The sequence below is a fragment of the Setaria italica genome, chromosome IX (assembly GCF_000263155.2).
Source record: "Setaria italica strain Yugu1 chromosome IX, Setaria_italica_v2.0, whole genome shotgun sequence".
Lineage (NCBI taxonomy): Eukaryota > Viridiplantae > Streptophyta > Magnoliopsida > Poales > Poaceae > Setaria > Setaria italica.
In genome coordinates, this window is record NC_028458.1 from 39,830,418 (window position 1) to 39,854,052 (window position 23,635).

At 45.8% G+C, this 23,635-nt stretch overlaps 2 protein-coding genes across 2 annotated transcripts in view; both read left to right on the forward strand.

Moving 5' to 3' along the window:
* Positions 1–3,410: 3,410 nt before the first annotated feature.
* On the forward strand, positions 3,411–4,354 carry LOC101768123 (protein STRICTOSIDINE SYNTHASE-LIKE 5). Its single transcript, XM_012849086.1, has 3 exons — positions 3,411–3,658; positions 3,706–3,800; positions 3,910–4,354. The coding sequence occupies exons 1-3, from the start codon at positions 3,411–3,413 to the stop codon at positions 4,212–4,214; spliced, it is 648 nt and encodes a 215-aa protein (XP_012704540.1). The 3' UTR covers positions 4,215–4,354.
* Positions 4,355–13,627: 9,273 nt separating this feature from the next.
* Positions 13,628–23,635, forward strand: part of LOC101768278 — a 31,062-nt gene continuing 21,054 nt past the window's right edge. The window contains exons 1-3 of the mRNA XM_012849087.1: positions 13,628–13,909; positions 21,272–21,503; positions 21,594–21,721. Of these exons, the coding sequence (XP_012704541.1) occupies positions 13,628–13,909; positions 21,272–21,503; positions 21,594–21,721 (642 nt within the window). The remainder of the gene's footprint in view (positions 13,910–21,271; positions 21,504–21,593; positions 21,722–23,635) is intronic.

Consider the following 23,635-nt stretch of genomic DNA (forward strand, 5'->3'; position numbering starts at 1 on the left):
TATTTTTAAGTTTAAGACTGCCGGGTCTCAGCTCCATTCACCGGCCTACGCTATGCATCCTATCCAAAGCAATCATCATAACCAAATCATCTATGTAGAGATGAACGAAACCATGTTATCATCAGATTCCTCACTTACTCAGGGTGATATAGCGATCAAGCAGTCTCAACTGTGAGAGGTAGTCGAATCAATACGAGTTATTTACCCATGCATGGCGAATCTAACCTCGATCCATCCGCGCACCACGCAGGTCTCTTCCTTTGTCGGCCTTCTCCATCAATCCCCTAAACCAGTGTCGGGGACATTCCCTTTGGTGCAAGGTTCCACAGTCCCGGCCTCTATCGTTCTGTGAGCACGCTTGTCTCCACGTGTGTCAACCAGCAGGGGAAACTCGGTTCCAAGAACAATGGGGCGACCGCTCACGTCTAGGTTCAATCCGGTACTGGGCCCCGTCGTGGCGGGGTCCCGGTGGGAGGCAGCTCGGGTGGCGACGGGGAGGAGGCCCGGCGGGAAGGGTGCCCGACGGGGAGGGGTCCCGGCGGGAGGCAGCTCGGGTGGCGACGGGGAGGAGGCCCGGCGGGAGGCAGCTCGGGTGGCGACGGGGAGGAGGCCCGGCGGGAAGGGTGCCCGACGGGGAGGGGTCCCGGCGGGAGGCAGCTCGGGTGGCGACGGGGAGGAGGCCCGGCGGGAGGCAGCTCGGGTGGCGGCGGGAAGGGTGCCCGACGGGGAGGGGCCCCAGCAGGAGGCACCTCGGGTGGCGGCGGGGAGGGGGCCCAGTGGGAGGAAGCTCGGGCGGCGGCAGGATGGAGCAGCGGTGGCGCACTCCAAGGCGAATGGAGCAGCGGCGGCGCACTCCAAGGCGGGCAGCGCACTCCAAGGTGGATGGAGCAGCGGCGGCGCACTCTAAGGCGGGCGGAGCCGGCGGTGGTGGCGGCGGCGGAGCAGCCGGAGCTGGTGGCCCATGCATGGTGGCGGCTTCAAGCAGCTGGAACTGCCGCAGATGGCCTGGGCGTGGTGGCGGCGTTGCAATGATTGAGACAGCGGCGGCGGCGACCAGCTGGAGCTGCCCCGGTGGCCGGGGCATGTTTTTTTTATTTTTTTCTGGAAAAAATTATTTGCCGAGTGTTTTTTTTACACTCAGCACACCCTTTGCCGAGTGCCCGACAAAAGACACTCGGCAAAGTTAACTTTGCCGAGTGATACTTTGTCGTGTGCTCCTCGCCGTGTGTTACACTCGGCAAACACTTTGCCGAGTGTTTTTAGGGTTTCACCGAGTGCCTGGGGCACTTGGCAATTTTTAGCTTTCCCGTGGTGCCTGAATTCATTGTCGACTAACAAGGTACTGTAGCTCGGTGAATTGCATTTCACCCCTTTGATTTCTGTCTCCTGCAAGTAAACACAGGCAAGCACCATTATTGGTGGAGCAAGAATTACACATATGGGGAGTGCCGGAGTGGGTAAAGACCGTAGGCATACCTGTTGGGATAAACACACTGACGCAGCATTTTAGTGACAACGGAAGCAATTAATTTCAGCACATGATGTTAGCTTATTCACGAAGGGTAATATATGCATCACACATATTTGAAGAAAATTGCAGCAAGAACATATTAGCAATTGCTATTGTATGTCGTAAACAATTGCAACTGAAATACATCAATCAGAGAGACATCAGATTTAACATAGAAAACTTCAAATCGGAGAAAAACCACGGGACCAAGCCAGCCAAATCTTCTTCCACAATATGCTTGTGGGAAGACAATAAGTTCTTCTCCAGATAGCACTAGAGACTCACATACATCAAGATTGCACCGTCTTAACAACGACAACAAGATTTGGAGCTACAAGTTAGGGTATGGAAGGACCTCACCAAAGAGTGGTGGGACAACATATTGGAGGCACCAAGGATAATGATCTGCTGCTTCTCAACCTTGAGGATGAAACTCTCTTGCTCTCTTGCAAGTTCTCCTCTCCAATCTCCCTTCTTCTCCCTCTCTGTTCATCTCCTTTGTGAAGGCTCTGTTGTGAAATTTATGTGGCTCTCCTTCTCTCTAAAGTTTCTCCCTTCTCTTGTCTACTTTAGGTCTTTGTTTCCCTTATAGACGAGGCTGCTCATTAGGAGCAATTATTCTCCTCACTTGCCCATATTACAAGGAGGATTTCCTAACAATATCTTATAAATTATCAAGGTTTATTTTGTTGTCATCCCCCTATAGATTATTCTGGCGTCTTTTTTTGTTATGACCAACCTTATATACTATCTCTATCTTAAAATATAATGATTGCTTTGTTTTGTTGTAACAATCCTTTGACCTAAACACCATTGGCGTTTGGAATCGCAAGGAAGCACCAAAACACCACGAGGTAAGTTTGTAGCTTGACTATAAACTTGTTTTTAGTAAGAGCTCCGATTCTTGTGGTTGCAGATAATCAATCCTCGCAGGAGTAGGGCGCTCGTTTGGCTTGTGCTGTGGGGTCCCTCAGAAAGCTGGTTCATTAGTTTCTCCGGCAAATAATTAATTTTCGAACTTCTCTATCCGAGGAGAAGCGACTTCCTCTTTATTGGCACCAAGGAAGTTGCGCACGGAGTGAAGTAAAATCAGTCTCAGTGTAGTTTCATGAAGAATTTTATGATCATTAATTTTCATATTACATCACCATTTTTGATAAGGTATTTATGAGTAGAGAGGAGTAGGAGTTTCATCATATGCGAAAGGAGTTTCTCCCCTAAAACTCGGATGGCATAGCTATCTAGTTCCCTCAATTTTAGTAATTGTGTAATGAAACTGTGCACTAAGACTCTATGATAAAATATCACCGTCGAATGGTGACATACGGATGTATCATGTGGATGGATCCAACGACATCTTTAAAGTCTCCAACGGAGCATCATCAAAATATTTTTGGTCTATCGTGACCCATTCAAAACAATACTACAAAGTCTTCTCGCTGATGCCTTTGCCTAGAATCTAGATCCATGGACTGGTTCACTGCCCAACTGTTTCTGAACAAAGAGAACTCGACACATATGGTGCCGTCCGGGATGGAACAACACTGCCAAAAATCGCCACTTTTCTTTTCTTCCTTTGATTAAAAATAGAACAGTTTTCGATTCTCACCAACACAACGAGAGGATAACGTTGCAACACCCATCGTTTTGTTGAAGTCCTCTTGTCATGCCGTGGAAACTGGAAAGAAACCAGAGCGAGCAAACGCATGTTGTACACGTGCCCACGATCGTGCCCACGCTAGCCAAGAACAAGCGCTCGCAAGCTAGACGTGGAGCGTTCCCGTTCCGTATCATCCCCTATCCAGCACACACAGGCGTAGTCACAGACAACTGGTCGGGCACTGGGGGGCGTTGCCGCTGCCGTGTGCTCTGCCTGCGCTTGTTCGCGACACGGCCCAACATGGCGCCGGGACACGGTTTCCTGAAGGCCGTGGCGCTGATCATGGCGCCGGTAGCGCTCGCCGTCGCTCTGTACAACTACAATCCCGGGGACTTCTCGCCGGCGCCGATGCCGCCGGAGTACTCGTACGGGCCCGACGTGTCCGCGCCGCGGCACGAGGCGCGCGCGCTGGAGCGCAGCGAGCGCGTGGGAGAGGGGCGGCTCCCGGGCCCGGAGGACCTCGCGTACGACGCCGCCGGCGGGTGGCTGTACACGGGGTGCGCCGACGGGTGGGTCCGGAGAGTGAGCGTTCCAGGCGGGGACGTCGAGGACTGGGCCCGGACCGGGGGACGCCCGCTTGGCGTCGCGCTCGCGGCGGACGGCGGCCTCGTCGTGGCCAACGCGGACATCGTGAGTTCACTACTTGACTGTCCTTCAGGAGTCAGGACTGTGCTCGTGTTACACGCTTGCACTGCTGCTGTACTCGTCTGTGAAGTGAAGTAGAATTATATCTTGACAGGGGCTGCAGAGGGTGAGCCCAGAAGGGAATGTGGAGCTATTGACGGACGCGGCGGAGGGTTCGCGCTGACCGACGGCGTGGATATCGCCGCCGACGGCACCATCTACTTCACGGACGCGTCGTACAAGTACAACCTCGCCAACCACATGGCGGACGTCCTCGAGACGCGGCCCCACGGGCGGCTCATGAGCTTCGACCCGTCCACGGGGCGGACGGTCGTGCTCGTGCGCGACCTCTACTTCGTCAACGGCGTCGCCGTCGCGCCGGACCAGAGCTCCCTTATCTACTGCGAGACGGTGATGTGACGGCCCGACTGAGAGCGGGGTGCTCGTACAGAGCGAGCGCGAACGGGATCGCGATGACGGTGTAGTCAAATACGAAGAACAAGAGATCCGTCCATCGACCTGCAAACGCGCACGGAATTTGGTGAGACGACATTGTCAATCAATTATATTACGTAGTAAAATATGGACCAATAAAGAAGATCGTAGCATACGAAAAGGTCTAACAGATATATACTTAGCATAATTTGGATTTTTCTAAATACTTAATTTTTATTATTTACTTCATGTTTAGCTATGTATAAAAAAAATCAAAACAAATTGCAATTTGAAACAAAGAAAGCATATGTAATAATTACGTACTACTCCCTCCGTTCCAAAATGTAGATCGTTTTAGCATATTTAGATGCATAGTTTTTAATATGCATATAGACATATAGACATAGTATATATCCAAGTACATACTACTAACTATGCATCTAAATATACCAATATTACTAATTATGCATCTAAATATATCAAAACGATCTACGTTTTGGAACGGATGGAGTACTTACCAATAGTTGGATGCGCGCCCTACCGTTTCAACGATAACATACAAGTAAACACGCCCGCTTGGCGCGCCATATCGTGTTAGCAGCGACTGAAATGATTTTTTTGTTTTGAGAGAACAGGAGGGGGCCCCTACTGATTAAATATAAATATAAAAATAATAGAATACAGACTTTGGTGGAAACGTTAGAAAAGGAAAGCGACAAGGAAAGGAAGGTTAACTAATCAAAAGGACAAAAAAAGAAAAGAGCAAAAAGAGCTAATGGGGGAGATACAGTGCCTGAACGGGTTAAAAGATTTGCAGCTAGACTTCCATCATGGGTAAGCGACTGAAATGATTGTGGCTGGATAAGCACAATCGCAGAATCGTTGTTACAAGATACAACATTTACATACTACCAAAGAAACAACAACATAGATGAAAACAGGCAAATTAAAGTTCATCATAATATCAAATTCATGGCAAAAGTCTCACGCAGATAGCTCATTTATTTCCCATAGATGTTCTTGCAAATGTACATGTAGTGCTTCAATCTTTTCTGGATACTCAGAAAGCTTAACTTTAGAAACACTAAGAGCAAATCATTAAAAACGTGTGCCTCTGTTCATGGAAAAAAACCACAAGCTGTGAAATAGAAAGTTTTTAAAATAGCAATGCTTTGCTTTGCTGAACCAATAGTAATACCACTAATATTGCAGATGTTGATGTTTGGTACTGCGTACTGTCAAACAACCAGTTTTCGTTTTCCACTAACTATAGGTTTTTGACAAACATTAGGTGTCACAGCCTATGTGTATCACTATATCAGTGTTCCAAAACCCTCTCAGCTGTCGCAGAAAAACACATCTTGATATCCTTTCCAGTGAGGTCTCTGCTCCTAGCAGCTCCAGTAGCTCTCTGCCTGTAGTTACATAATTAATGCATTTCAATGCAATTAGTCACAATTCATTCAAAATGATAACATTTTGTATATCACATGTTGATACTGAAATAAACTAAAATAAGGCCATATCTATTTTCTCTTCCTTCAAAGGAAGTTTAGAGTCAGGCGTCCAACTTTAACATAACCAATGCAGGATGGAAATCTCACTACTTAAAAATGCAAGGACAAATCTCATGAATGATCCCCACTATTATCAATCAAAGAGAACACAGATACTAAAATGCAGGGGAAAATCTCAGGAATGATCCTCACTATCATCCTAAATAAACCATGATGCACTGACAAGATCTATGCGTAACAGGTTTACAATGGATAGACAAATTTTGATGTTTATCTTTAGTACCGACGTACTGTCAAACAATACTGATTTTCCTTGCTATTCAAGCTAATTATAGAATATAGTTTTTTTGACAAACATTAGTTAAGTCACAGCCTATATATATACCACTATCCCAGTGTTCCAAAAAGTTCTAAGCCATCACAAAAGAAAAACACGCATTTATATTTCTTCCTATGTGGGGCTAAAATTCAGAGAGTTCAAATGCATTAAGAGGCTAAAAATGAGTTTCCTTCAGATGGTGCAGCCTGCATTCATAAGCTTCCTGACTATTTTCTCCCTGTTCGTAGACAACAATAAAATTGCCACAAGAAACTATACACGGAAGTGAAGTTTTTTTTTCATATTTTTCTTGTTTCTTCCTTTGCTAGTTGAGTAAAAGGGATTCTCTCGGCAAATTAACGTACCCACGCAGGTATCCTTCTCCTGCGCGTCCTATTCATCCACTTCTCCGACATTCCATCTGCCATGAGGAAATGATTGTCCATGCATGTGAGATTGTAATTTTCTATCAGAATATAAAATAGTAATTGATGGAAATGAAAGAAATGCACCTTGCATTTATCTGATTAAAGTGCCATGAAACCTTCTTGGTTTCAGGATTAATAACTATTTTTTTCTTCCCATAATTTCTTCCAAAACTGCATCTTTGCATACAAAAAGGAAAGAAATACGCACATGATGGGAAGAGAGGAGAAGTTGTAGAAACGTTGGACACCAGCCCATCATCTGGCTTCCACACTCTCGCTGACACACCGCGTCACGCAAACTTCATGTGTTAGTAAGGTGAAGAAAAAACTGGATAGAATTTGAGAGCAATGCAACTCACCGCAAAGGAACCTAAACACGTACTCATTCTCTCCAGGCTGAACATGACGATTAACAACTTGTCATTCTCCAGCAGCATGCTCTGCGAGCAGGGTGATCTCCTCTCCTGCCTTCCTATCTGCAGGACACCCATATGCAGAGATAAGAGTAGTTAATTCTCTAGAGCTGGTTCATCAGATTGATAAAGAAGGAAATGGCACATGTATAATTAGATTCATTTTCAAATAGAAATATTATTGTCTTGTGCTAGGAAATATCATTTGCATTTCTACTGCTACCTTCAGTAAATCCTTCTTAATGGCTAGTTTCTCTGAAAAAAACACAAACCGAGTGAAAGCGGTAGTAAATAGATGACAAATCCGATAACTGACGACCATATGGTTTCATAGGACAACATTAAGCCACTGCCATGAAGAAAAGAAAGCAGTAGTAATCATCATTTTGTATATGCCTTCATCATTCTGTCTAGATCCATTCACATGGTCACAGAACAAATTATGCATAGGAATCATGGAACATAATATTAGTACATCAGGTACATAAAGAAAAGGAAAAGCTGGTGTCAACGAATATTAGAAAGGTTGGGAATATTCAGAGCACAGCAGAAGGGTTGGAAACAGACAGCGCATAGTAGACTACAGTACGACAACTGAATAGCAGGGAAAAGAGATTGACACTATTCGTAGCAGTAATTTTAGTGAGCAAATGAAAAGCAATGATTACCAAGAGCGAGCAATTTCTTTTATCCAAGAGCTGGCAAACAATTGAGGAGAGAGAGAGGAAAGGGAGAGCAAGGCGCACCTGGCAATGGAGGAACAGCCAGGGACGCATGCTGGAAGCGAGACAGAGGAGGAAGAGGGACTTGCCGCCGGTGGGTGAGTCGAGAAGCACGCGCGACTCCCGTAGGCGCCCTCATAGCAGATCTCGAAGGGGCTGCTGCGCCGCCGTAGGCAGGCCGCCCGTGCTGAACGGTGTCTTCAACAAAGGCAGGGCTGAACATTGTCACCTCTCAGCACCTTGGTCCACAGACCCGCACCGCTACACCGGCATGACAATGGATCGGGAGGCGCCGGAGATGGAGGTGCCGTCGTCGTACCCCGCTGGCCTAGCCAAGCCGCCGCGCCGGGGCAGGCCACCCCTTACCCCAGCCGGCCTCGTGTGGAAGATGGTGGCGGAGCAGCGGCCACCAAGGCTGGTTCCGTGGCCGTTAAGGCCGGATCCACCCGGTGGGGCACTGACGCGCCCCTGCACAGCCCCGTCGGGTATGCCTGTGCAGGGAGGAGAGAGGAGTGAGGGTGAGAGAGGGCTAGGTTTGGGGTGTGGGTGGACTACATTTGAATTTCAGATACATCCCAGACGGATTGCCCGTGCCGCTGGGGGGGGGGGGGGGGGGGGGCGACCGAAGCCCCGGTGAACGGCGGCCGGCAGCGTGAGGTGCTGGCGGGAGGCCGGCCATAACCGAGGCCGGCGATGATCTGCGCTTTGGCCGCATCCGCAGCAGCTGCCGTAATGCTGCCATCTCTCTCTCTATCTTCCCTGGTTCTCCGTCGTTTGTGATCGATGCCTGCATATGTATATATATAGCACAGGCAGACCAACACATACCATCATGCATTGTGTTAGGACTTGGGAGTCGCGGAACTGACTCCAACCGTAACACGCGCGGAGTTAATTAGTTCTTCCGGCTACTCACGTAGGGACGGTATTGTCGAATAGTCACTGGCCCGGACTATCGGCACACAACTGGAAAAGTAAGTTGTGTGCAAACTTGGAATGGTTAGATTTGTATCAAATATACTCTCTAATGATCATAAGTTTATAATCATAAATAATATAATATAAGATAAATAAATGGTCAAAGCGTAACTTGGGAGACTGTGCCGGATCAAATCTAACCTTATTAAAAAAAATGGAGGCATCTTGTGTGTTGACAGTTAGCATTCCCAGTTCTGGTTGAACTGCACGCTCTGCTTCGGCATCTTCCTCGCAGGTCCAAATCAGGTGGGGCGCCGTCCTACTTGCCGCCGCCATGGCCGCTGTCTTCCTCGCCAGCTGGTGCTTCTACACACCGCTAGAGGGTGCAGGAGGGCAGCAGTCCGCTGGCGCCGCCGTTGCTGCAGGTTGACGTCGCCACTGTCAGGATGAAGTGCCTCGTGCTGCCGGCCGACACCGGCGAGCTGTACGAGGTGAAGCTGCAGAATTTTTCGCGGCCGTGCCTTAGCACATATTTCATTAAGGAGAAAGTAGTTTACAGACACAATTATGATGCAGCTAAACAGAGCTTGATCAGCACAAGAGAATAAAAACACATACCAAGAAGACTCACACTGACACCACAGCCAATAGCAAGCAACATTGGGGGAGAAAAACAAACTCAAATCCACGAACCTAAAGAACCCAAACCACCTTACAACAGTAGAAAGATAACAACATCATTATGGATGCACAACAACCACCACACCACCAAAAAATCACGGCGGCAAAGTATCCGCTAGAGCTGAAGAAGAACCACGGTGGCAAAGTATCCGCCTGAATCAAGTAGAGGTGGTAAAGCATCCACCCGAGGAGATCAACCAACATGACCATAGCGGCAAAACATCCGCTAGAGTTCTACGACGGCAAAGTATCCGTGGTATTGGTGGCAAAGCATCCACCCAGATACACGATCAAGAGGGCAAAGTATCCATCCGAATCACAAGCAGCAAGGTAGGGGCGGCAAAGCATTCGCCATATTAACACGACCAGAGCAACCAAAGTGATGTTGAGCAAGAGAAGGGATGGCAGGTTCGGAAGGAGCATCTCCCCGCACCGAAGACCGTGCGCACATGCATGGACCCAATATCCAAGGGGCGGTGCTCCCAAAACGACGCCTCAAAGGAGGGGGTGACGCCACTAGCGCCGTCGTCGTCCAACCAAAATGGTCTAGGTCTTCACCTGGAAAGCTCGCCGAAGAGGACGGAAGAGGGGGAACGGATGACGCCTAAGAAGGTAAACAACGCCCACAGGTGTCGCCATCATCAGCCCGCAAGCAGGCCTAGGCTTACGCTCGAACCCCGTTCCAAGGGCACACTGCATTCAGGGAGGCTAGGCGACAGCAGGGGGCAACAACCCACGCTGCCGACCAGCAAAGAAAAAACACTGCAGTACCACCAGATGGCCGACCACCCCAGCCGGCAGCAGAGGGCATGACTGCCACTCAGTGCGGGCCGGAAGTAGAGAGGGGCGCAACCACAAATGAGGGGGGGGGCACCGTGGTGAAGCCGCAGAATATCAAGAAGGCCGTTCTCTCTCCCTCTCTCTCATCGCAGCTCCGATCAAGCGGCACGCTCTGGCCTCTGTGGTGTTGACCTCCGGCCGGCGTCGCATGCTACTCCGCGGTGCCATGCTGGTTGCCGTGCTCCATGGCTTCATGCCACTCCGCGGCGTCATGCTGGCGTCATTTCAAACTTTACACCATAGCAAAACTTAGCAGCTAATTCAAAAGCCTTTGCTCCACCTGGAATATCAGATAGTCAATAACCCAACTGGCTTCCCCCTTATCGATTTTCTCTCTGATACGCCTCTCCAGCAGGACACTTTTTGATAATAGAGGAAACTGAAACAGCCATCCAAATTCAAAGAAGTGAGTAAAGCGCAGGCGCAGTTGCGCAAATGCTAACGAAAAATGGCGTGAAACAAAGAAACAGCTGCGCGAATCATTCTGGTGAAAATTTACCTTGTGAAGATGGAAAGGCTGCGAAAGTCGACCAACTATTGTGGCACTCGGAGAGCTACCTGGGAAGGAATGGAGGTGCTTGTGAGAGCCTGAGAGAGGGTGCTCTCTCCCGCTGGTGACCACTCCGGTCCCGGCATCCACCTCCCACCCGACAACAGCCTCCTCGACCTCGCCGGCCATCTCAAGCCTTGCTCCCCCTTCCTGACGAAGGCTACCCAGGCTCCTCTGGGCACTGCAAGTTCTCCACCGCTTGGAAGTGACACCATTGGAGGCATATAGGAAGATGGCAGCCTTAAGTGTTCCTACCGAGCAAAGATCTTCTAGCCTTTCTAGGAAGTGCTGGACGGCAAGGTAATTTGTCAAGGATCATGCTGGTGTCCTTTTAGCTCAAGCGCAAACCTTGCCTTCGAACGAGCTAGATCCTATGTCTTTTGTTGAGGTTCTCGTCGTCCATTCGCTTCAAAAGCTCCCTTCTTTCAAAGTTGTTCCTCCTCCAACCATCCTTCGCTCTTGATCGTTGCGAGCAATCGTTCGGTCCCATCCTACCTTTGTTGCCAAGCTACGTTCTTGGCTTCTTGAGGATAGTCGGGTGGCCTTTGGCTTTGGTTCGTCTTTCTCTTGCCTTGTTCTTTACGGATGGATTCCTCCAAATTTAATTTTGGCATTGGGATTGCTTTCGAGCAAAGGATTCAGGATTGTCTTAACTCGAAGGTAACTCTGGATAGGAAGCTAGCAGGAAAAGGCTTTCACCTGCTAGTATCTTTCAGTCAAAACAGATTTCGTCTCACCTCAGACTCTGTCAACATTTGCTTGCAATCCGTTTTGGGGGGGCCACTATGACCTCTTTCAAGTTGAAGAACTGGATGATCAGATTTTCAAATTCACAGTCAGCTCAAGGGAAGTGGGTTTTCTCATCATTGATAGGGGTCTTATGTCTTCGGATTTCTTCAAGCTATCCTTTTTTCTCCTGAATGACAAAGGGTTCAATCAAGCTCTACGTTTTGCAAAGAAGGATTCTGGACCCTCATTCCATTGGCAGACTGTGAAGTACAAAAATAAAGGCTCATCTTTGAAGCAGGTAATTCCAGCTCGTCTTCCTTCTCCTGCTCAGAATAGTCCTCCCTCTTTTGCCTCAGTGGTTAGACATAATATTCCCCTAACAGGGGCTAATGCTATCCCTATTAGCAATAAGAGGATTGGCGTTAGGCCTGATAGTTTTTCGGGGAGACCCCTTACCAATCCCAAAGGATTAGGCCTTGCCTCCCCTGAGTTAGAATTCTCTCTACTACCTCGCCTCTCGGTCTTCCAAAGAATCCAGTACCCAGAGAGAAGATCAGTTTTTGAAAGGTTACAGAATCCAATGCAACAAGTAACAAGGTTCAGCTACAATTCAAGGAAAAGCTATGTCAGTCAAAAGTCTTCTGATACAAGATCCTGGAAGGGGATTCTATCAGACTATGTTACTGTTCACAGTGGCCAAGGAGAAAGAGCAACCTCCAACCACCCGCTTAGGGCCTTCTCAAGACAGCCTACTTGCTGGCATTGTAAGCAGCCGGGGCATAGGTTCCAAAGTTGTCGTAATTGGCTAGATTTACAGAGGTTTAAAGCCTCTTTCACTGCAGCGCCATCGAGTAACTTTTCACCAGTCTCTGCCTCAAATAAATGGCCTAAAGGTGTTGGGCTTAACTGGTTCAAAGGCCGTCTCGAGACACACACTGGGCCTATTTACTCAAGCCCACCAGTTTGCTCCTCCTTGGCCAAGTTGGGGCAGGTAGCGTGCAGATATCGAGGAAACGTCCCTTTGGCTACTTCATTTCCCACTACCGATCGGCAACCAGTCACACCTCGCCAAGAACAATCCTCTTCCCGCATCGCAATCTCCGGCGAAAGTCTGAATCAACCACCGTAGATGGCCTTCCTCAATGTCGATCCTGAACCTTTGCTGTTCCCCGGTTTCAACCGTGTTCTGATTCAAGGAAGACCAAAGTTCACCAGGGTGGTTACTCCAAGATCACCACCAGGGAATGAAGATCTAGCAATCGTCACCGTCAACAACTTCCCTCCCGGTGAGATTCCTTTTGCCGACGTCCAAAATGCTATAGTCGGTCTGATAGAGGATGAGTTGGAACTTCACATCCAAGAAATCCAGCGCTGCCCCTTTCATAGAGCTCAGGATTTTATCAGATTAAATCGAGCAACAGATAGAGATGCTTTGGTTCAACACAGCCCTTTCAACCGGAATGGATTGTCCTTTTCCTTTGTGCATCATAATAGGGGGCCAAATGCTAGGAGAGTTCTCTTCAACAGGGAATGCTGGCTGCTTTTGATAGGATACCCTCTAGACTCTCGGAATATTGACGATATTAGAGATGCCATTAAATCCTTTGGGAGACTTATATGCTGGCAGAAAGATAACATCATGGCCAGGGTGGTGGTGAAGGCTAGAGTAACTGATTTGGAGGATGTGCCACACTACTTGATTTTCTCAGAAGGTGATGATTTTGAAGGTGTTTCGACAACAGTTCAGGTAGAAATAATGCAACAAAATCCTCTAGGTGGGTTCTTGCAGGACGAAGACATTCCACCTCCAAGATTTGAAGACAATTTCATCTTCCCTGGTTTCCACAATCAGCCACAACAGCATGACCAACATCTGCAAGATCACCAACAGCAGCATGAGGAGCAACTTCTGGAACAAGCACAGAACAATCAACAAGCTGAACAGCTCCCAGATCTTAATGAAGATCCTGATGAAGAGGAACATATACAGGAGCAAATGCAAATGCTGCTGGATGATCTTCAGGATCAAGCACCTGAGCAAGGAGACATTCAACATGAAGAAGGACAGATAGAGATGGATTTGCAGCTGAGCCTGTCTGCACCCCTTAATTCATCCTCGACTGAAGAAGGCAGTGGCAAGCAAGGAAAGTTGTTAAGTGAAGACACCCAACAAAATGTGGGATAGGAGGAAGAAGTCCAAGGACAGGAGATTGTCCTGGCCATTCCCGCCATTCAAAATATTCAAGGGCATCAACCTGGGCAGGCCAATAATGAATACCTGATGCAGCCCCAGGAGCCAGCTGTGGAGGCCCAGAACATGCAACTGGACAACTACCTGCCGGAATTCCTTCACCCAATTCAACCAGCTCAAGAGGCAGGCCCAGATAACATGCCAAACAACGACTTCAACCTCAACATGTTCAGGGTAGAATCTCTTTCAAACTCTGTAGCCGATCCTGGATGGGCCGACTGGCTGAGGGAGGGGAAAAAGGCAAGGAACACCAGTCCAAACCTGCAACAGCTATGGGACAGATTCTTCACAGTGGATAGTTCCCCAGAAAAGGTGATCACTCTACCCAACGAATGGGCACCTTTCTTTACATTCAACCTTTTGAACTCCAATAAGTTTGAATGGGCATGCTCTTTTTTATCCTCCAAAGCAAGTCAACTGTTATTAACTGGTACCAGTAACAGTAAAACTGTGTCTATTTCAATCCCAAGATCTTGTCCCAAACAAGCCAACATTATTTGTTCTTCTAGTTCTGACCAAGACAAAGTTGAGAATGGATTTAACTCTGCTTCTAATTCTCGTGGCCAGAAAAAAATGAAGGTTTCAGCACCATTGGTGGAAACAGAAGCCAGGAGGAGTCCAAGAATTAGGACTCGGAATGCAGGTTTCAAGCATTCCAGCTGCACTTCCAGGAACTGCCTTGCATGTGCAGCAGTCCCTCCGAGTCTCCCCACAAAAATGTTGGTAGCCCTGGGAGAAGACTTCTGCAAAGTCAGCAAAGGAACCTTATCAGATGAAAAGCTCAGGAGGAAAACAGTTAAAGTCAAGGTGATAGGTGACAAAGAAGGAACAGGATCCAAGAAAAACAAGAATGATGAGAAGTCTCAGGAGCTGGAAGAAGGGGAATGCTCGGGCACAGGCTCTAGGACCTGAATTTTGGTCTTTCTGGAATCTTGTCCTTTCTCTGCTTTTTCCTTATGTCATCGAACAATGTTTGGAATTATGTGGAGAGGTTAACACCTCATCCAGCTTTGTATTTTGTTATGGGTACTCGTCCTCAGAACAATGTCATGTATGTGGTTGTCTGGAAGGTTGTTCAGCAAGATAGCTGGAATATCAAAATCTTGGCTGCTATGTCGTATTTTTATTCTCAGAACATGAGCAAGGTTTTGACAGTTGTTAATCGCAGTAGGATTTGCCCTCACAAATTTGCAGCACCCATCCATTTCCTCTTATGAATCACACACAAAGAGATAGAGCTTGGGTCATTCTTTCTTGGAATATTAGGGGGATAAATTCTATAGGAAAATGGGAAGCTATCAACAACAAGATTAAAGAATCTGGTTGTGACATTCTGTGTTTACAAGAAACAAAAAGAGAGGATATTGACTCAGGATACATTAAAAAGTTCTGCCCCCCCCCCAAATGGATGCCTTTGTCTTTCTACCCTCGATAGGAAACTCAGGAGGTTCCCTCATTGTATGGAATAGTTCAAAATTCTGTGCTAATCTTGAATTTCAGAATGATCATGCTCAGACAGTACTAATTAATTGTTTAGTATTGGGATATTCATGGTACCTCACTAATATATATGCTCCATGCACTCCGGAAGGGAAAGCAGCATTCATCAGATGGTTTAAAGAAATTGACATTGCAGATGAGGATAAGTGGCTAATAGCCGGAGACTTCAATCTACTGAGAAGACCGGAAGACCGGAATAAGCCAGGGGCCAACTGTCAAGAAATGTTAGCTTTTAACAATGCCATTAGCAAATTAAGACTCATTGAATTGCCCCTAAAGGGATGCCGCTTTACTTGGACAAACAAACAGAGAAACCCTCTTCTAGAGAGACTGGATTGATTTTTCACTTCGATAGCTTGGACCACTTTCTTCCCGAACTCAACGGTCATGGCTCTTTCTAGAGACACTTCTGATCACACACCATGTGTCATAACTGTACAAATGAAGGTTCCCAGGCCGGCCGCATTTTGTTTTGAGAATTACTGGTTGCAACATGAACACTTCACTCCCATTTTACAGCATGCTTGGAATTTGCCGCTGGATCATTTGGACCAGGCTAAAAGAGTAACTACTAAATTCAAAAACCTCCGTCGAGTCCTGAAAGCTTGGAAAGCCCAGTTACCAAATTTAGCCTCTACAATTCAAAATAACAAAACCATTTTGCAGTTTATGGACATAATTGAAGAATCTAGGGATTTGACTATTGAAGAATGAAATTTCAGGAAAGAAATATAGTTGCATCTGGAAAATATTTTACATCAACAAAAAATCTACTGGAAGCAAAGGGGGATGGAACGCAAATCACAAAGCATGAAGCAAAAGCTGAATTATTATGGAAATCGTTCAAAGACAGAATGGGCACATCAGAATACACTCACATGTATCTTGATTTACAACTTTTGCTACAAAGAGAGACAAACCTTCAGTGGCTAGAAGAACCATTCTCAGAAGAAGAAATTGACAATGTTATATCACAGTTGCCAAATGATAAGTCACCAGGACTAGATGGATTTAATGGAGAGTTCCTTAAAAGAACATGGCTTTTTATCAAACAAGACTTCTACAATTTAGTTCAATGCTTCTTTCATGGGGATTTATGCTTACAGAGTATCAATTCCTCCTTCATAGCCTTACTGCCGAAAAAGGAGAGTCCTCTATATGTTGGAGATTTTAGACCAATATCCCTGCTTAACTCAACCATTAAACTAATAACAAAGCTCCTAGCTCAGAGACTGCAGCAAGTCATTAGATCTCTTATTCATAAAAATCAATATGGTTTCATCAAAATAAGGAATATTCAAGATTGTCTAGCATGGGCCTTCGAATTCCTACATATTTGCAAAAAGTCGAAGAAACAAATAGTGGTTCTCAAGCTGGATTTCGAAAAAGCATTTGACAAGATTGAGCATAAAGCCATCATAGAAATCTTAGAGCACAAAGGTTTTGGCACCAGATGGGTTCAATGGATTCAGCAAATCCTTTGTTCTGGGACATCTTCAGTCCTTTTGAATGGAGTGCCGGGGAAATTCTTCCACTGTAAAAGAGGTGTCAAGCAGGGAGACCCCCTATCACCTCTTTTGTTTGTGCTCGCAGCAGATGTTTTACAGTCTATTCTTAATCATGAGAAAGAATTAGGGAATCTAAATCTCCCTATCCAGGAAGGGGCAGGAACGGATTTTCCAATAGTTCAATATGCTGATGATACTCTTCTCTTTATGGAAGCCTGCCCTAATCAGTTGAGGGTTCTGAAAGAAGCCTTACATATCTTTGCTCTATCAACCGGCCTCAAAGTTAATTACGCTAAATCTGTGATGATGCCTATCAATATTACAGAAGAAAGACTCCAATTTCTAGCACAAAGCTTTGAATGTCAGCAAGGATCTCTCCCTTTCACCTATCTGGGTCTGCCACTGGGGTTAGTCAAACCCAAGATCGAGGACTTCATGCCGCTCATTCAAAGGGTGGATAAAAGATTGAATTCGATGTCTATGTTCCTCAGCCAAGGAGGGAAGCTTGAAATGGTTAACTCGGTCCTTTCCTCGTCAGCGGTTTTCTTTTGCTCGACTATTAAATTGCATAAGGGGGTCATAGCACAGATTGACAAATTCAGAAAACATTGCCTTTGGAGGGGGTCAGATCCAAACTCTACAAAGCCATCAAAGGCAGCCTGGCATTTGGTTTGTCACCCTAAAGAAAATGGCGGTCTAGGGGTGATAAACATAGTTGCGCATAATGAAGCCATGTTAATGAAATTTCTACACAAATTCTACTCCAAAGAAGACATACCGTGGGTAACCTTACTATGGAACAAATATTATTCAAATGGAAAGCTTCCAGTAGGGCAAAGTAGAGGTTCCTTTTGGTGGAAGGACATTCTTAAACTACAAGATAAGTATAAAGGAATTGCGTCAGCTACAATAGCAAATGGCTCTTCTGTGCTATTTTGGCATGACTTGTGGCAAGGGGCCATTCCAGCACAACTATTTCCAGAACTTCTTTCCTTTGCAAAGGACACAAATGCATCCTTCAAGTCAGTCAAAGAAAAGGCAAATTTCATAGAAAATTTTAACACTCCACTATCAACAGAGGCACATGACCAGTTTATGATGTTGCAACAGCAGACCGCCGAAATTCATTTGAATCTACACAATGATATCTGGTTCTACATATGGGGATCACCTATATTTTCTACCAAGAGGGCATATCATTCCATCATGGGTTCTAGGAATGTACACCAAGCATTCAAATGGCTATGGAAATCGAAATGTCAAAGGAAACACAAAATCTTCTTCTGGCTACTACTCGTGGACAGACTAAACACGAAAGATCTTCTAAGAAGAAGACAGATGGCACTGGAGTCTTACAACTGCGAGCTCTGCATCAGACAAAAAAGAGAGACGGCATATCATTTATTTTTCTGCTGCAACTTTGCAAAAGCTTGCTGGAGAAGTATTGGGATTACTTATGTGCATACAAGGACGATCTTGAACATTTTAGAGCAAATAAGAAGGAAATTAGGAACGCCATTTTCGATGGAGATTATAATCCTGATGGAGTGGAGCATCTGGACAACAAGAAACAACTGGATGTTCAACAATATTGATCCTCTCAGCTTGGATTGTAAGCACAAATTTGTCTCTGAACTCAAGGACCTCCTGCTCCGGATCAATTCAAGACATCGTTCTCGGCTAGAAGAATGGATTCAGTCTCTCTAAATTTTTTTTTCTTCTTCCTGCTTGTACCTTGTTTCCTTCTTTTTCGTTTTCAGTCTTTTTTCTCTTGCACTTTTGTCTCTTAGTTGTATTCTTTTGGTTTCGTACTTTTATACCTATATATATAACTAATCAGTAGGGGTTTTCAACCCCTCCTGGGTTTTCAAAAAAAAAAAAGATGGAAAGGCTGCTCCCCAATTACCACTGTTATATCACTAGGAATACCAGATGCGCAATACCTGCATAATGGACATACCTGTTATCAGTACTTTTGTTTGGATAACCCAATTTCTAGTTAAACATGTATTGGACAACTTTAACAACATGCATGAAAACAAGTAAAGAATTCATTTCAGTAAAACCATAAAAGATAATTTTCCTGCCAATCCTAAAAAGGATTCACCATAGACTGGCAGACTGCCATGGTATCCCTGGACATGGAACATCGATAGAGTTGTGAATTTTTAACCTTGAGTTAATTGATACGTACAGTTGCTATTTAGAAACATTAAATGCTGTTTAACTGTAAAGGTTATTGAACGAGATCCTCTGCATTACTCTCAACCATGTGAGAGGGACGTCAAACTGCTCTGGCCGTTGAACAGCCATCCGACAGCTCGCACGCTCAGTGAAACACATACATTACCATACGGCCCATAAACAAGCCCGGGTCGACCGTAAGGAGAAGATATATCTGTTTGCTACGAAAAAAAAAGCGGTTCTCTGGGTGCCGCGCGTCTCGCCGTCGCCTACAACGCCGCTGCCCGCAGGTGTGTCGCGGCTCGCTCGTCACCGTCCACCGCCGCCGGTGCCACGCCTCGCTCTTCGCCGTCCACAATCTTCAGGCTCCTTGCCTTTGTCCCTAGAAACACTAGCATCTGCAACTTGTGTTTGTGCAGCATCATTAGCCTCTTCGCCAACCTGTGATGTAGATGTGGTGATGGAAAGTTCTATCTATCGGTTTCAGTGAGCCATTTATGCTGAAGAGTTGTGAATTTTCAACCTTGAGTTCTAAGATTGTCCTGGCATTGCTTGCTGTTCGTGAAGCGGTGGAAAGCAAGACGCTTCAAGAATGACGACCAGCGAGTTGTCTGAGGAAGAAATCATGATGCATGTGCGGCGGTTATTGGCTGGTGTCCACTCAATGCCAACAATTCCTCAGACTTTGGACGCATTGCATCGCCTGAATACCAGGTAAATTGCTTTCTATTACCTCAACCGAGTACTTATTTGAATTGTGTCTTGTAGGAACTAATCATTTGACTCATGTAGGATGATGTAAATGTATATTTTTCAATGACGCCGCTCCCTACTCTGAATCCGCCGGACTACGCGCCGAAGTACTAAGTGCCAAGTCATGCACGGCAGGCAGATCCTCGAGAGGGGGAAACAGGCTCCAGTTCTTTGTCCTTCAACTCTGACGACTTCGAGTTGGTGCCGAGGAACTCGAGCAAGATCGGGTCTTCGTCGTCTGCTCTCAAGGCATCAGTAATGAAAGATGTTGATGAGCTGATCCCGCCACCACCCCGCAAGAAGAGGACTGCTGCTCGCAAGATGAAGAGTATTTTGGCCCCTTAAATGGATTTTGGTAATTTAACGACACAAGTTTAAGTATCTAATAAAGTTTCAAGTGCATAAACAGGTTTAAAAGGATTATTGCTCATGGAGCACTTGTGATTGACCCCACAAAAGGAAATGAATAGATAAACGGCAAACTTTGAAGACTAAATTTATTTTTTGTTTGAATTTGAATATAGGAATGCCACACTATTAAGATGATGCATGATCTCTAATCTTTACGTTGAAAAAGTTGCTCAAGATGACCTAACAAACCTATGAGAGACACCTTTGCACCTACACATCACATGGCGATACTTAGAATGGTGCTAACTTGAGAGTTCCAGAATTTTCCAGAAAATCTTCCGAAATATTCCAGAGATTACAAAGTTTCCGGAGAAGTTCCGGAGGTCTAGATTTTTCCGGAAAGTTTTCTGGAAGTTTTCGAAGAAAGTTCCGAAAAATTAACCCCCAACGGCTAGTTTTGGGATGAAGAGTATAAATACCCCCTCACCCCCTCCCATAGAAGCTCTCTCGCCCTCTCACTGACTTGTGCTATTCACAAACATTCAAAGCTCCTCTTTACTCTCCTGTTCACCTTTAGGTGAAGATTTGGTGGGGGATTTAAGGAGGGATTCAAGGGAGAGCGAGGGAGAGTGCTAGTGAGCTTAATCTCCATCTCTTGAGCACCTTGTTCTTCGTCAAGCCGGTGGTTCCGCATTTGTTACTCTTGGAGCTTCAAGCTCCTAGCCGGCTAGGCATTGCCCGTAGAGCATCCAAGGATTGTGGCTGCCTCGGGAAGTTTGTATTACCCCTACGATTGAGTAAGTGACTCTAGCTTGATCTTTGTGGTCGCTAGAGGGAGAAAAGTGGCTTAGGAGTGAAAAGTCCACCCTTCATGAGTCCTCAACGGAGACTTAGGCTTCAAGGTGTGAAGCTAAACTCCTGAAAACAAATCCTTGTGTCTCTTGTGCTTGTTGTTCTTAAATTCGTTCATATTTAAGCATAGAATATATTTCTAGGGTTTAGGCTCGATCTACATTTGTAGCAAGTTTCCAGCTATTCTATCATGTGCCAAAAGCCTAGAATAACCTGTTGCATAACCTATATTCGTCAATTTACTTTTAGCAAGTTTTTCTTGAGGTTGTAGTTCAAATCTTTCAATCTTCGAAAAAATCTGACAATTTCTCTGGATCTCCGAAAATTTTCGAAAGTCGTTGATGTTGTGATTGGATCACTCGAGAACTCTTGGATGATTCATTGGTTGAAGAGCAACATTTGGCTGAGATGAAGGGATTACACCGTTGCCTTGGAGAATATACTGAGGTAATCCATCTGTGACTTGTGCCTTTTTTGAAATTGTAACTCGTATGCACAAACTTACTTGGTATAATCCTTTGTGTAGCAACTAGCAACTCGACCAAGGAAAAAATCTCAGCTGTTGCATGATGTCACCAGTGCTATCATCAAGTTGAAGAAAACCCAAGAAGAATTCGCCAAGGAAAAGGCTTACAGCTCCAAATTGCAAATGCGGTTTGATTCTGTCACGACTGAGCGGTGGAATGAAATCGCCAAGCACAATGAGGAGAAAGACAAGCGGATGAAGAAGAATAGGGATCTGGCCGCCAAAAACAGAGGTACCAAATATGAATCCATTAGCTTGAGTATTTACTGATACATTGTACTTGAACTCCCTTGATGCTTATTATGCTTTGTGAACTTTGCAGAGCTGGAAGTCCATCTTATGCAGGAGCAAAGTTCCCTCGTGGATTGGACAAATGGAGTATACCGGCTCACTGAGGAACTCCAGCAAATGAAGGAAGCATATGAAGAATTGCAGAGCACCCACGACAAGGCATGCAAGCAACTGGAGGATGGGCCTTATATACACGGGGACAGGATTACAGGTCGGAATTATAAGAAATCCTAGTCGATTACAACAAAAGGAGTCATACTTGGGTTATATCGAGTACTTTCCATCTAAACCGACTAGTTCTATATCAAGTATAGAGTCCTATGCCGTCTTGCACCATAGTCTCTAAGGAATGTCCTACCCCTAACTTGGTGTAGTCCATGTGTCGTCAGTAGGCCCATGGATGTTAGTCCGACATATGGTGCCTTCTTCTGTGGCCCCTTTCACCTGTGGTGCCTTCTTCTTTACTTGACATATTCCTATGGATACTATTTATGATGATAAACCGCCTATCACACGTGTCTACATATGTGCTCGGTGGGTTATTGAGCCATCTTATTTTGATGGGCCTTCTCTTAATGAGCCATCTTATCCAGATGTGCCATCTTTTCTTGATGAGCCATCTTCTCCTGCTGCATCACCTTTTCCTGCTAAGCCATCTTCTCTTGTTGAGCCCTTCACCTGAGCAGCTTCTTGGACGTGGTCATCGTCACTGTTGGCCTCCTGATTGGTACTCTCTTGCTGCTTTTGCCATCCTTTCCGAGCTGAAATCTTATCGTGATCTTCATAAGGAATGGCAGCACACGATGGTTGAGGAGACTACTGCTCTTGAATGCACTGGCATGTGGGATCTTGTACCGCGTCCTCCACATGTTTGCCCTATTACCTGTAAGTGGGTTTATAATGTTAAGACCCACTCTGATGGTTCTCTTAAGCACTATAAGGCTTGTCTCGTTGCTCGCGGCTTTTAGTAGGAGCATGGACGCGACTATGATGAGACCTTTGCTCCTGTTGCTCACATGACCACTGTTCGCACTTTTCTTGCTGTGGCTTCTATTCGTGAGTGGTCTATCTCTCAGCTTAATGTGAAGAACACCTTTTGTTAATGGTGAGCTGAGGTGGTGTATATGCAGCCACCACTTAGATATTCTATTCCCGAGGGTATGGTTTGTTGTCTTCGTAGCTCTCTCTAAGGCCTCAAATAGGCTCCTCATGCTTGGGGCTCCTCATGCTTGGTTTCAGCGTTTTGCTTATGTGGTCGCTACTGCTAGTGCTCATGATCCTGCTCTTTTTCTGCATATTTCGTCTCGTGGTCGGACTCTTCTCCTTCTTTATGTTGATGATATGATCATCACTGGAGTTGATTCTGAGTATATTGCCTTTGGGAAGGCACGTCTCAATGAGTAGTTTCTTATGTCCGATCTAGGTCCACTTCGTTATTTTCTTGGGATTGATGTTTCTTCCACACCTTACGGCCTCTAACTGTCACAAGAAAGTACATTCAGAACCTTCTTGATCGTGCTTCTGATGGTCCGTCTTCTCCAGATGTGCCATCTTTTCATGATGAGCCATATTCTCTTGCTGCATCACCTTTTCCTGCTGAGCCGTCTTCTCCTGTTGAGCCCTCTTCTTCTGATTCTGCGGGGTAGTTGCACTGTTTGATATCCTTTTGACTCAAAAGACGGCCTGCAAGTGTCACTGTACAAGTGCATGTCCACCTGCTTTGCTGCTCATGCATGGTTAGATTTGGCTGAGCTGAGCTCGCTGCTGTGCTGCTAGGCATATCATGACCTTGAGCTACCTTGTTTCTGATGGCATGAAGATTCTGGCCATACCAGCAGTCCATTACTAGCTAATTTTAGGACTGAATTACTGAGAATGAACAATATAATCCCTATCATGGCACATGATTTAGGAGAGGGACATTAGTTAGCGAGATCCAGGAGGAGATGAATGAAGATTATGGGAGTCGGTTCATGATCAGCCATCAGCCCGAACTGAAAGAAAGGAGATGGTTACATGAAGGTTATTTCTTGCCCTTAAAAAAAAATCAAGGGGTAGATGAAAATGATAGGC

What these genes read in the sequence shown, in the direction of transcription:
- LOC101768123 (XM_012849086.1), top strand. Translation starts at nt 3,411, where the DNA reads ATGGCGCCGGGACACGGTTTCCTGAAGGCCGTGGCGCTGATCATGGCG. An exon ending in GACGCCGCCGGCGGGTGGCT is followed by an intron (nt 3,659 to 3,705) that starts GTACACGGGGTG and finishes TGAGCGTTCCAG; the next exon opens with GCGGGGACGTCGAGGACTGG. An exon ending in TCGTGGCCAACGCGGACATC is followed by an intron (nt 3,801 to 3,909) that starts GTGAGTTCACTA and finishes ATATCTTGACAG; the next exon opens with GGGCTGCAGAGGGTGAGCCC.